Below are 11,613 nucleotides of genomic sequence, written 5' to 3'. Positions count from 1 at the left end.
TTATAATTCATTTGTAGAAAGAAGTGAGAGTTATATGTGTAATATTAAAAAAACTACAAATATTTAATAATGTTTTATTTAAATTATACTAAAAAAAATAATTTGTGGTATATACAATTTAATCTCCACATAATAAACTAAAATTTAAATTATATATATAATAATATAAATATACATAATAAAATAATAAAATGTGTCAAAAAAAAGACAATACCGTGTGCTACAGTACACGACATATATGTTGTGTACTGTAGTAAACACAGCAAAATACATTGGATAATAATACTACTTTGGAGAGATCTCTGCACCAAATACAGCAAAATACTATTACATTGCAGATGCCCTAAATATTATTAGTTTTAAGACCGTACACACTATATCTTCTAAAATTACAAAATAGTCCCTTAAAAATTAAATTTATGACTAAATTCACCTCTAAATTTAAAATTTAGTAAAAAGTAAAAAGTCAACAGCTTTTGTTGTTATCTCTGCATATTTCTAACTGTAGGATGTAAATAAAAAGCATCTGACATTATTGAAATTTAAATATATCCACCTCAATGTAAGACTATATCGAAGCTGAGTATTCAAAAATCTTTTACTTCCATTTTTAAATGGCCAAATAAATTAGATTTGAAGGACAGTCCAACATTGACTAGGGGTCTCATACTATTATTGATTTATTTTAATATTAATGTTCAAAATCCTAAACAATCCAATTATGAAACTGTAAAAAACAAATTAGGAACAGATCTAGTTCAATTATAATTAAAATATATATTTGTATATAATATATATCATGAGAATTCTTCTAACGGGCTTCACTTTAAGCTTTACCGGTAGGTAGGGCTTTCAGTGTTTACAACTCGTGAACAGTTTTCAGTGCGATTTTTTTTTATGACCATGTATATTATAGCTATTTAGAGCATCCTGCAAATTTTCAGAAAATTCCGAATAGTTTATAATATCGAAAACTAGGTTCAAACATGTTGTTGCACGTGTAACTAATTTTTTTTATGCGTGTGGAAAACATGTTTGAACATAGTTTTCAATACTGTAAACTATTCGAATTTTTCTGAAAATTTGCAGGATGCTCTAAATAGTTACAATATACACGGTCATAAAAAAAGTCGCGCCGAAAACTGTTCACGAGTCGAGAAACACTGAAAACCCTACCGGTAGGGCTTAAAGTGAAACCTCTATAGAAGAATTGTCCATTATATTATATATAAATATATTTAATTAGATTGTTATTGTTTTTTGATGCTATATTAGCACTTTGGAGATGTTGTTTTCATGTTTTGTTACTCTCTAAGCACTTTAGTAATTGGTTTTGAGACATCAATTTTAAATTTGAATGGTTGTGTACACATATTTTATAATTACAAGAACTTAATTTAGTGTTATTACTAAATAATGTTTAGTTTTTTGTATGATTTATTTTGTATGCTTTTTTTTATTTGTTAATTTCTTTAATATTAAAATTTAGGTTCAAAAATAAAATAACTTTTCTAATCTAATTATAATTTAATTAGATTGAATTTTTTCGCGAAATTGGATTAATTGGATGATGATTTCCAACATTTAATATTTAATTGGAATAGTTAATAGTAAAAAAATTAGTTCAGATGGAATAAACACCCACATTAAATCTTATATATTTTAATTTAATAACTATCATAAAAAATTACTAAGCAATCGTAAGGCAACACCTTATGGTGATGTTAGCCACCACTTATGCCTAATAGCAATGCTTTTACATAAACGGAAAAAGATGCAAGTTCATTAAAATTCTAAACTCAATCTTGCCGTATATGCATTGGACAGTACCATATCTTAGGATATCAAATCATGTCATTCCAAAACACGTTAAATAATAATGTGGAAATTTCTTAAATTCCAAACTCAATTTTAGGGTATCATATATAATAAGTAACATGAATCCATCCATTACATAAATAATTACAAATAGTGCAACAATGCCCCTATCAAGTTTGATGTGCCTGTGTTTATTACAAATAATGACTTTGGTGTTAAGTAAATAACAAAACACACACTACAAATCTATGAAACAGAAAAACGTGAATAGCCTATTTTACTACAAAATATTGATATTACACCCCAAAATGTTTTTAGCCAACCACCCAATCACTGCTGTCTACAACAAATGAGTCAAACTTACATCAGAAAGTAGAGATAACAATTAACTTTGATGTAAAAAACGCCAAGCTAGAAGAAACCAAAGAATATTATTACAAATCAAATTATATGTTAAAGAAAAATGCAACCAATACATTTCCTGGTGTGGTGGTGACACAGCATGTTACTCTCATCTTTGACATAACTGCCAGCCAGCCACCAAAAGGGGACAAAAAATCTACAGTTTGAAGCTTCTTTTAACTGTTGTCTTGTTCCTTTTTGTATGTAATTCACATCCCAGATGATGTCCGGTTTATCCTTTGGGCACCCAATTTTGGAGCGGCCGGTTTAGCTCCCCGGCCTCTACCAAGTGATAAAGGCTTTGCCTTGGTAGTGGGTGCAGGAGCGGCGATAGCAGCCCAAGGATCATCGTCATCAACTGCTGTACTTGCTTTCAAGTTCAAAGATTTGGCTGCTGTTCTTGGAGCAGGAGCAGCAATGGAACCCCACAAATCATCGTCTTCACTTTTAGCTGTTGCTGTATTTTTAGGTCGTAAACTTGTAGCTGCCGTCAGAAGAAAATAAAAGAGATGAGTAAAAAAAATCATTTTGTTAAAGCCACAAGTGTGTAATCAAATGACAGAATACAAAATGCAATCAAGAGTGTAATCATTTTGTTAAAGCCACAAGTGTGTTCCTGGCTACCTACTAAAATGGCACAAGGCATTAAAAGCAGCTCATATTAATGTATACTTTTGTTATTTACTATGGAGTTTTTGTATCCTAAAGTACAGCTGCATGACGAAAAAAAAAAAACTCTAGGAAATAATGACCTGGACAAAGTAGATATTTAATTGTAATGAGAGAGAGAGAGAGTTCATTTGGCATTATCAAGCACTAGACAGTACCTGCTTGTTTTGGCTGAGAAGTGGGTAGTATGACAGGCCGCTTTTGAGCCGCTTGAATGCTTGCAAGAGCTGGGGCCGGTTTTGGTTCTTCAAGGGGTTCAATATCATCCCAACCATCCTTGTCGCTTTCATGCTCTTCACTAATACCATTTTCAATTTCTCCCCAGCCATCTGTTGATGTGGGAGACTCGGGTAGAGGTTGCTCAGCCAAATCCGTACTGGAACTTACATGAGCAAGGGTGGTACTTGGAGTATCTACGATTACAACTAGTATTGTCAAAGGAAGTCGTGTGAGATATTAGATTGTGGAACAAACCATGTGATTATAATAAACACTAATCTACAGGATTAGTAATAGTTGGTATTATATATAAATATGGCTATAAAAGAAAAAATCAACATAAGCATGAAAATATGTTTAAATCATTTATCAAGATGCATGTGCGTCCGTGTGTGAGCCATTAATAATCATCCCAAGAAGCATAAAAGCCACCATGATATGCACCTGAGCTTGCATTGGATGTTGAAGAGGAAAGAGGGGTGCTAGTGTTCGCAGGAGCATGTGAAGTTTGATCAGAGGGTTTACCCTTGAGAGTCAACGAACTCATAGCCCATCTGCATGGTCAGTAAGAACTCCAGATCAATACTTACTCCAAACAATAAGAATTCAGTAAAACAGTTCACGATGCACCTCTAACTAATGAGGGGTATATAATAAAATATCAAAGGCAACTTTAATTATCAATTAGTAAAGGACAACTTCCTCCATAGAAACAAGTTATTGACAAATAAATTATACTATTATCAGTACAACCACCAAAGCATAATGAAAGCAAGAATATCTGGATCTAAAATAATATTCCATTCAACCAATGTTTCATGGAAACCGATAGCTTATTTGAACTAGGAACATTATAAAAGCATTATAAACTAGCAACATACCCCAATAAACTAGCATTTCCTGGAATTGACGAGATTCCAACACTTGTAGCTCCACTGGTATCTCCTGAGTTTATCTACAAAGAACGAGAGAAAATCACCAAATCACCTCACATAAAATTTTGTTTTTATTTCTTTTCACAAAAACAACTCAAGATAGAATTTAATAAGCACTATCATTTGGAAAAAAATATATAGTTATATACATACACATTAATGAACCCTTTCATTTAAAACTCAGCTATCTTACATAATAAATGTAAGAAGTAAGAAGTGAGGAAGGAGTTTCTTGACACAGACAGGGAGAAGTTTGTGGAAAATTTAATGGGCAAGAAAAAAAAAATGAGGAAGTACAGTATTCAGTCCAACCACAACCACATCCAACAGTGAAATCCCTTCTTATATTAGATGCAGCTACATAAAACAGAAGAATCATTTGAATCAAAAATGGCAACAATATATTAACATACCTTCTCATTGTATTGTTTCACTATTTGCATAAATTGATCAACTGCTTGAAAGGCTTTTGATCGAACATCACTGCTTGAACAAGTAGGGAAAAAATATATTAAAAAATAACTATTATAAAAACACGAATTAAATTGAAAAAAATAGAAAATGTATACCAAGAAAATAAAACACGCATAGAAGATAATTAATGAAATCAATAACAAACATCTAAGCAGAGCTTGATTGTTAGTTAGATGGGCAAAAATACTAAGAAGATGTAATTACAGATCAAATAATGAATGCCTAACCTGTCAGGATCAATAATAAGAACAACAACATTCGGGAGAATCCGAGTTGCAACCTCATTGATGTCATAATAAGAACTGGTAGCACATAAAGCCATAATGCCTGCCACAGAAATATTTACCAGGTTGGAAAGCGTAATAAAACTTCTAAAAGTATGCTGGAGACAATTTGAGTGTGTAAAAAGAAAGGCTAGATTAAATTCCACAGTAGAATGTCATATACCTGCTCCTCTGGCAGGGGGAAATGTATCGCGCAATGCACGAACAGTAAATGCATTAATCAAAACTCTTTTCCTTGTCTGCATGGGTATACAACAAAACATTTGGTAAATATAATGACCAAGTGACCTACGGTACCATACCAACATTTGGTAGAGGACATTAAGCTGAAGATTAAGGACGTCTAATAAAAATTTAAAGATTTAGTGTAGACACTAACCCCTTCGTTCAAGTGGCTTGCAATATTCCCCAGTAGTATAGTAGTGTTTGTTCTGATTGCTGGCTCTTCATCAACCTGCAAAACTTACAGAAATTAAAAACAAGATAAACACAAACGATCATGGCGAGAAATATCTATGCTCCTTTGTATTTATATATATTTATATAAATCTTAACCATGTCATATGTCGTAACTGTAACCTAAGCCTAAAATTGTAAAAAGTCAAGAGCATTCACTAAATCAAGTTGAAATAAGCTATAGATCGAGCTGTTGGAATAATAGTAAGAGCCACACCTGTAACTTGGAAAGATACTTCAAGAATGACCCTGAAATGGTACGTTGAGAGAGCTGCAATCCAAGTCAGATAAGTAAAATATAAACATAGGTTCAAATGACTCCTACAATCACACCATATAGCATACATACCTTGGGAGCTAGAACAAGCATGGATTTAAGTGTCAGTTCTCGGAGAAAAGCAGAGGTATCAGAGAACCCAGTTGCTACGTGAGGGTACACCTAGTCACAGGCATTGAAACGAATTTTAGAAACACATTCAAAAATAAGATTATAAAAACCATTCTGATTAATAACACGTCAAAAGCAACTAGAATTCTCTTTATCATACTAAGATATTAAAAAAAATCTATCATTGCTTCATACTTGCTCATCAACCACGTGTGCCGATAAGGATTCTCCAAATTGATCTATATGTTGCAGGAGACCAACTCTAATAGCTCGATCATTGGAGGCAAAGAGTTTCACAATTGTAGGCAGCACCTAAAAAAAATTCGAATAAAACCCACAATTTATAATAAATTTTATTTATTAAAAAAAACTGTGAACATCAGAACATAGACAGCTGCCATAGAGAGTAGAGAGATTGAGACCTTAGCACTAAACTCTTCTGTTGAAAGCCAGGAACCCATTTTTAACAATGCAGTCAGGGCAGGAGCAGCAGCTGAACCAAATTCAAGGGAAGAAGCTAATAAAGGAAGCAACTGTAGGAACCAGTAAAGGTGATATGAGCATCATAAATAAATAGTATGCTTTGTCAAAAAAAAAATCAAATAATGATTCCCAAATTCACACCTTTTTAAGAACAATCGGGCGAGGAAGCTGCTCAGCCAAATTTGGAAGCTTGCGGAAGAAAGTATCTTTCTCAACGCTATCTTTCAAATTTAAGATTTCCATGAAATGTATGGTATCCACCAACTTATTTTGGAAATATTCTGGAAATCCAATTGTGATACTTAGTCCCAAAAAGAAAAAAAGGAAGAAGAAGATGGAAAGCAAGCCATGGCTTGAAAAACACTATCTAGCCAAAGAAAAAGAGGAATAAGCATTTATAGTTATAGAATACTCCATGCTCTCTCCTCTATGTGTGCGTGCGTGTGTATGTGTGTGAAATTCTAATTACTATAACTTCCCAATCTACAAAGTCATTCAATATCTCACCACTGTTTTCTAAAAGCTTTGATGTATTCAACCTGCGAGAAGGCATGGAACTCAAGAGCCGCTGATAATCTGGAAGCAGAGACTGTGAGACAAGAAAATAGACAGATGCAAATGAAATGAATCTTCCAAAAAAATGAAACCCAAATCAACCAAAGAAACATAATGCTATTTTGATGACTACAATAAATTTAAGAAATACCCACAAAGGACTTCACAACTGTGAGCCAAAATAGTCAAGAGGCATGGTTACTAATAAATAAACTAAAGCATATAAGCAAAAGATAACATCAAAAAGTGTCCCAGTAAATATAAAGCAAACCTTTGGAATGGAAGCAGTATTGCGCAATTCCTCCGTTTTGCTCAATTTCAAGCCAGAGAAGAGCTCGTATATAAGACAGCCTATTGATGAAAACAAAGGATTTAGATTTCTTACAAGAGGCCAAGAATAAAAGTTACTGGTGATCTACAGAAAGCACAAGACATAATGAAAAAGCTCTAAAATCTTGTTAAGATCTCTGAATAAAAGCATAGATGGCAGTTCTCCAACATATTGGCCCTTTTGTTAGATATAACATGGATAATAAAATGAAGCAGCAAAACATGTACCCAAACCCCAAGAATCAATGGCCCACGGTGGAGATTTTCTAATTGCAGCCCAGTCAGACTTCGACAACTCCATTGGTTTGTATTGCGATCCAATAAGCCAAGCATATTGCTGGATTCAAGTAACAACTTGTGAGAAATAAAGTCATTTCCAAAACTTTCCTCTTCTAAAGAGAGTTTTGGCAAAAATGAACACTTCGGAGAGAGAGAGAGAGAAAAGACAGAGCAAGCACCAATCACAACATACTAAGAGATATGTGTGTGTGTGTGTGTGTTTATATAATAGCAAATAGACAAAAACAACTGAATAATCAGATAAAATGAATCTTATTTTACCAGCATTGATCCAGCAGAAGCTTCAGTGTTATTATCAATCTCAGACAGAACATCAAAAGCATGCAGCTTCCAGTCTAAAGTTGGTGTAACAACAACACTAGCTAAGCAAACATTAGCATGAACCTGTAATTGCCAAAGTTAGTTCAGCAGTATAAAAGAAAATAATGTGCATATAAAGAGAGAGTGAGATGAAGAAGTTGGATTAAGACAAAATAACTGAGTTCTCAAGAAAACATGTGCTCGTACAAACAAAAGCTATGTCAACTGCATAAGCAGAACCCAACTTGAGAGAAAACTTACAAGTTTGCAATCATTGTTTAAGAAGCTCACGGCTTTAGCTATCTGGTGCAGTCCCCATGCAAAATACTCATCCCTACCAACCAAGTAAAATTCAAAATGTCAACACAGAAATAACCAATTATCAAACTAACAAACATATATCCTTAAATAGCAAACCAAGAACATGTTTTCTGCAAACTTCGATGTACGTAAAAAAAAAAAGGATGCCGTAACATTAATAAAAGAACCTGTAATTATTGCTTTATGCACCCACAAAAAGAAAATAAGTGACCTACCATATAAACCAGGGAGATAAGATTGTTTACGTTTATATACCTCTGTGTGCCTTCTAAACCCAGTTCCTTGATCCTTTCTGATAGAGGCATAACAGGCTCTGTGACAATGTAGATAGTAACCTTTGTGGTGGAGCCATCAAAAATTTCAGTCTCAGTACTGTGAAGAAATGATAATATATTTGGATGTCTGACCTGAAAAAAATATCAAAAAACTTTTAGCTGGTAGGTGAGGGCATATTTTCATTTTCATATTATTTCTACTTCCTGTGAAATAAAAAAAAGTAGATGGAATGCACAGAAGAAATTGAAAATACATATTCAAACTTTAGTTCACTTGAAAATACATGATTCTAGAACCTCAAAGACAGGAACTGTCAGAAATAATCAGGTAGTCTCTGATGAAATAAATAATTTAATATTGCAAATTCTAAAAACTGTTCAATATTTGCATTCCAGATATTTGAAAAGATTCTTTTCAACAATAAACCTTACATTTGTTTTATTAAATCTGAAAAAAAAAAATCAACGTGTACCAGTTCTAAAAATTATAAACGGGAAAAGATATCACTCATCATGCATGAATTACAGAACATTTCAAAACAGCCTAAAGAAGCACATTAGATAGAATACTTGGCACCACTACCATTGATTTCCTCAGATTTTACATTATGGCCAGCAAACTAAAACTTTTAAGAGTTTAGTTCTCAACATTAATCAAGTTACCATCTAAATTTTCTGGTAACAAATCTATGAAAGACTAACATACTCAGCAAATTCCCTAGAAATTTCCTTAATTTTGTGATAGAACTCAGTAGCATACGAATCAAAAACTCTCTGTATTATTACTCAAAACCAGAATTACAATCCTAACATTCTGATTGCAAGTTGCAATCTCTATGTTCCCCAAAAACAATCAAGAATTCCCCCCCCCCCCCAACAAACTAACTAATTCTCTAGATATACTCTCAGCTCCACCCAACAACCCGCCTAACTACAAACTAAAAAAGCCAGCTCAGCTCCGCTGGTGTCTCTCTTATTCTTTCTTACATAGGTGTACTTAATAGGAGGTCTAGCATTTTGCAATGTAGTCCTTAAACTTAAATTAATAGCATTTATTTAGGCCAATTTGCAAATTAAATTGCTTAAACTTAAAGCTAGTATTTTGATGAAAACTCCAAATCCACCAGCCATGCATTAATTACAGGATCACTCAAGAGCTAGAATTGCAAAACTGATAATAGCAAGGAACATTCAAGCTAAATGAGTATGTGGGTTTATAGAGTCAGAGAAAAACAAATTAATAGAAGTTAGTAGTAGACATTGCTAACTTACCGTTCGAAGGCGCTTCACACCATTGCGACCAGCTGCTAGATGCCCATCTTGGGCATTACTTCCAGAAAGGGAAAAGATAGATACTGGTGAACCATCATCCTGAAACGTAAGCAAAAGCATAAGAACATAACATAATTAAAACGTATTGTACAATTTTGATACACATTGTCCAAGCATATCAGATCAGATAATTGAATCCTGGCCTCCTCTGAGAATAATGAAACATGCGGAAAACTCCCCGGTTATACCAAACAACCTGCCAAATAGTCGATATGTACACTAGACAGGCAATCAAAACTGCCTCCACATGATACAGTTCGTAATTAAGACAAAAAACAGCCTGATCACAATAAGAAATCCTATAAATTCAATTAAATTTTCCAATTACACTAATATTCCTACTTTATTTCCAATTCCATTAGCTCAACAACCCAGAAATCAGGTAATGAAATGATCATGGTTTTCCATTTCCAAATAAAACAAAACTAGTCCAATACTGTCTTCTTTTATAAAACTCAAATCATTAAAGCAATTGCGGAATGAGATCCAACCATTGAAACTCTAAACCAAAAATCAAAATCCGGAAGGTTTCCAGTTCGAATCACACAAAGAAGTAACAATCATTACATTAATCGCAAGTCTGAAGCCAAATCCTATAAGAATATTGAATTGAGCAATGATCCATGAGAGATAGGATCGTATAAGATGAGATTAATACCTTGGAGGTGCCGCGAGAGTGAGTCCAAGAGCCCCAAGCAGATGAGTAAGGTTCGCCGATGGTGTAGGGCAGATCTTTGGGACCCGTACCAGATCCACCGACCACTCCCTTAAGGAACTTGAACATTTTTTCTCTCTTCTCTGTTCTTCTTCTTCTTCGGTTACTCAACCACCGCAGAACCAGACAAGACAATGGGAGAAGAAAGAGGAGAGAGTCGGAATCCCGATTGGAAGAACGGTAACAAGCCCAATGAACATGAACTAATGAAACAACGTCCGGTTAATTACAAATCAATCCCTTTACTTTCTAAATTTACAAAACATATCAATTAAGTTTCAGAAATTGAAAATTGTACCAAAAATATCGAACATTTTTTTACTCATTGATTTGTACCTATTTTCCATTACAAATGGCTTCTTTTAAAAAATAAAAAAAAACACCTTTTAATTTTTTGTTATTTTACTGGAGATATTTTATATACTATCATCTCTTTTTTGAGTTAAATATTAAACTTGAAAAAGTATTATATCGTTTTTCATAAATTGGTTGTACAAGCTTTTTGTTTTTCTATGGAATAAACTTTATCACCATTAAGAAAATTTAGATTGGAGTCAAAATTTCATCTATCCATCAAAGTTCATTGTAAAGTCAATTCATGAGTCACAATATAAAATTACGACCAACATAAGAAATATGCTCTCGGAAGTTTAGACAATAAAACTTTAAAATGAAAGTTGAAGACCATAACTTGGAATGGATGGCTAATAGCTTGGGTCAAATCTCGTCCCACCAAAAGGAACAACTGCTATTGTAACGCTCTGGTTAGCCAAGATCGTCACATTGTGTATTTTAAATAGTGCTTAATCCGCTAAACGGGTCTTTAGGCCATAAACGTGCATCTAAATGTAATTAATGAGCCAGGGTTAAAATATTGGTCAAAATTAATGGATATTTTATTAAAAATGTTAAAGTATACATAGGATCCCATAATAATGTTTACAAAGTTGTTTACAGTTCAAAAATGATCATTACAACTCAAAAGTTACAATCCGTCGACCTAAGTGGCAAAAATAGGGTTTAACCCTAATTCTTCTAAGAAACATTGGTCGTGGTAGTCAAGCGGTCGCATATGTACACGTCACCACCTAAGCTCTCCACTCGAGGTTAGGTAAGCTTTTCTTTTCCTTTACCTGCACCACATAGCACTCTCGAGTCAAGGCTCAGCAAAAAAAACTTATTACTGCATGCATACAAGTACAAGTAAATGATTATAGAATCATTCTGGGGCCCGCAACCCTGATCAGATGACTATAGAGTCAACTTGGGGTCATTTGCCTTGAATAGATGACCATGGAGTCATCTTGGGGTCCTTTGCCCTAGCCATGTGACCATAAAGTCACCCTGGGCCTTTTGC

The 11,613-nt window shown here is 33.7% G+C and overlaps 1 protein-coding gene across 2 annotated transcripts; it reads right to left on the bottom strand.

Annotated features, from left to right (window-relative positions):
• Window positions 1-1,924: 1,924 nt before the first annotated feature.
• LOC133790551 (uncharacterized) lies at window positions 1,925-10,437 on the bottom strand. Of its 2 annotated transcripts, none has more exons than XM_062228217.1 (21): window positions 10,200-10,437; window positions 9,482-9,580; window positions 8,190-8,341; window positions 7,875-7,947; window positions 7,575-7,697; window positions 7,242-7,350; window positions 6,955-7,034; window positions 6,636-6,717; window positions 6,270-6,409; window positions 6,068-6,178; window positions 5,841-5,957; window positions 5,607-5,696; window positions 5,475-5,528; window positions 5,181-5,255; window positions 4,965-5,040; window positions 4,745-4,844; window positions 4,457-4,526; window positions 3,990-4,063; window positions 3,553-3,662; window positions 3,048-3,314; window positions 1,925-2,704 (listed from the first exon to the last, which is right to left on the bottom strand). In XM_062228217.1, exons 1-21 carry the CDS (start codon window positions 10,323-10,325, stop codon window positions 2,430-2,432), a joined length of 2,403 nt encoding a protein of 800 aa, XP_062084201.1. In that variant the 5' UTR covers window positions 10,326-10,437; the 3' UTR covers window positions 1,925-2,429. The 2 variants fall into 2 exon arrangements, with proteins under 2 accessions (XP_062084201.1, XP_062084199.1); XM_062228215.1 differs by having other exon boundaries at window positions 3,048-3,302.
• Window positions 10,438-11,613: the final 1,176 nt, after the last annotated feature.

This window comes from Humulus lupulus, chromosome 7, assembly GCF_963169125.1.
Source record: "Humulus lupulus chromosome 7, drHumLupu1.1, whole genome shotgun sequence".
Lineage (NCBI taxonomy): Eukaryota > Viridiplantae > Streptophyta > Magnoliopsida > Rosales > Cannabaceae > Humulus > Humulus lupulus.
The sequence above is the reverse complement of the archived record's forward strand: the minus strand, read 5'-3'. Positions and strand labels throughout refer to the sequence as shown.

Coding starts and splice junctions, on each gene's coding strand:
- LOC133790551 (XM_062228217.1), bottom strand. CDS start 10,325: ATGTTCAAGTTCCTTAAGGGAGTGGTCGGTGGATCTGGTACGGGTCCC. Junction 6,179..6,269: donor GCCCGATTGTTCTTAAAAAG/GTGTGAATTTGG, acceptor TGGTTCCTACAG/TTGCTTCCTTTATTAGCTTC. Junction 2,705..3,047: donor TTCTCAGCCAAAACAAGCAG/GTACTGTCTAGT, acceptor TTCTGACGGCAG/CTACAAGTTTACGACCTAAA.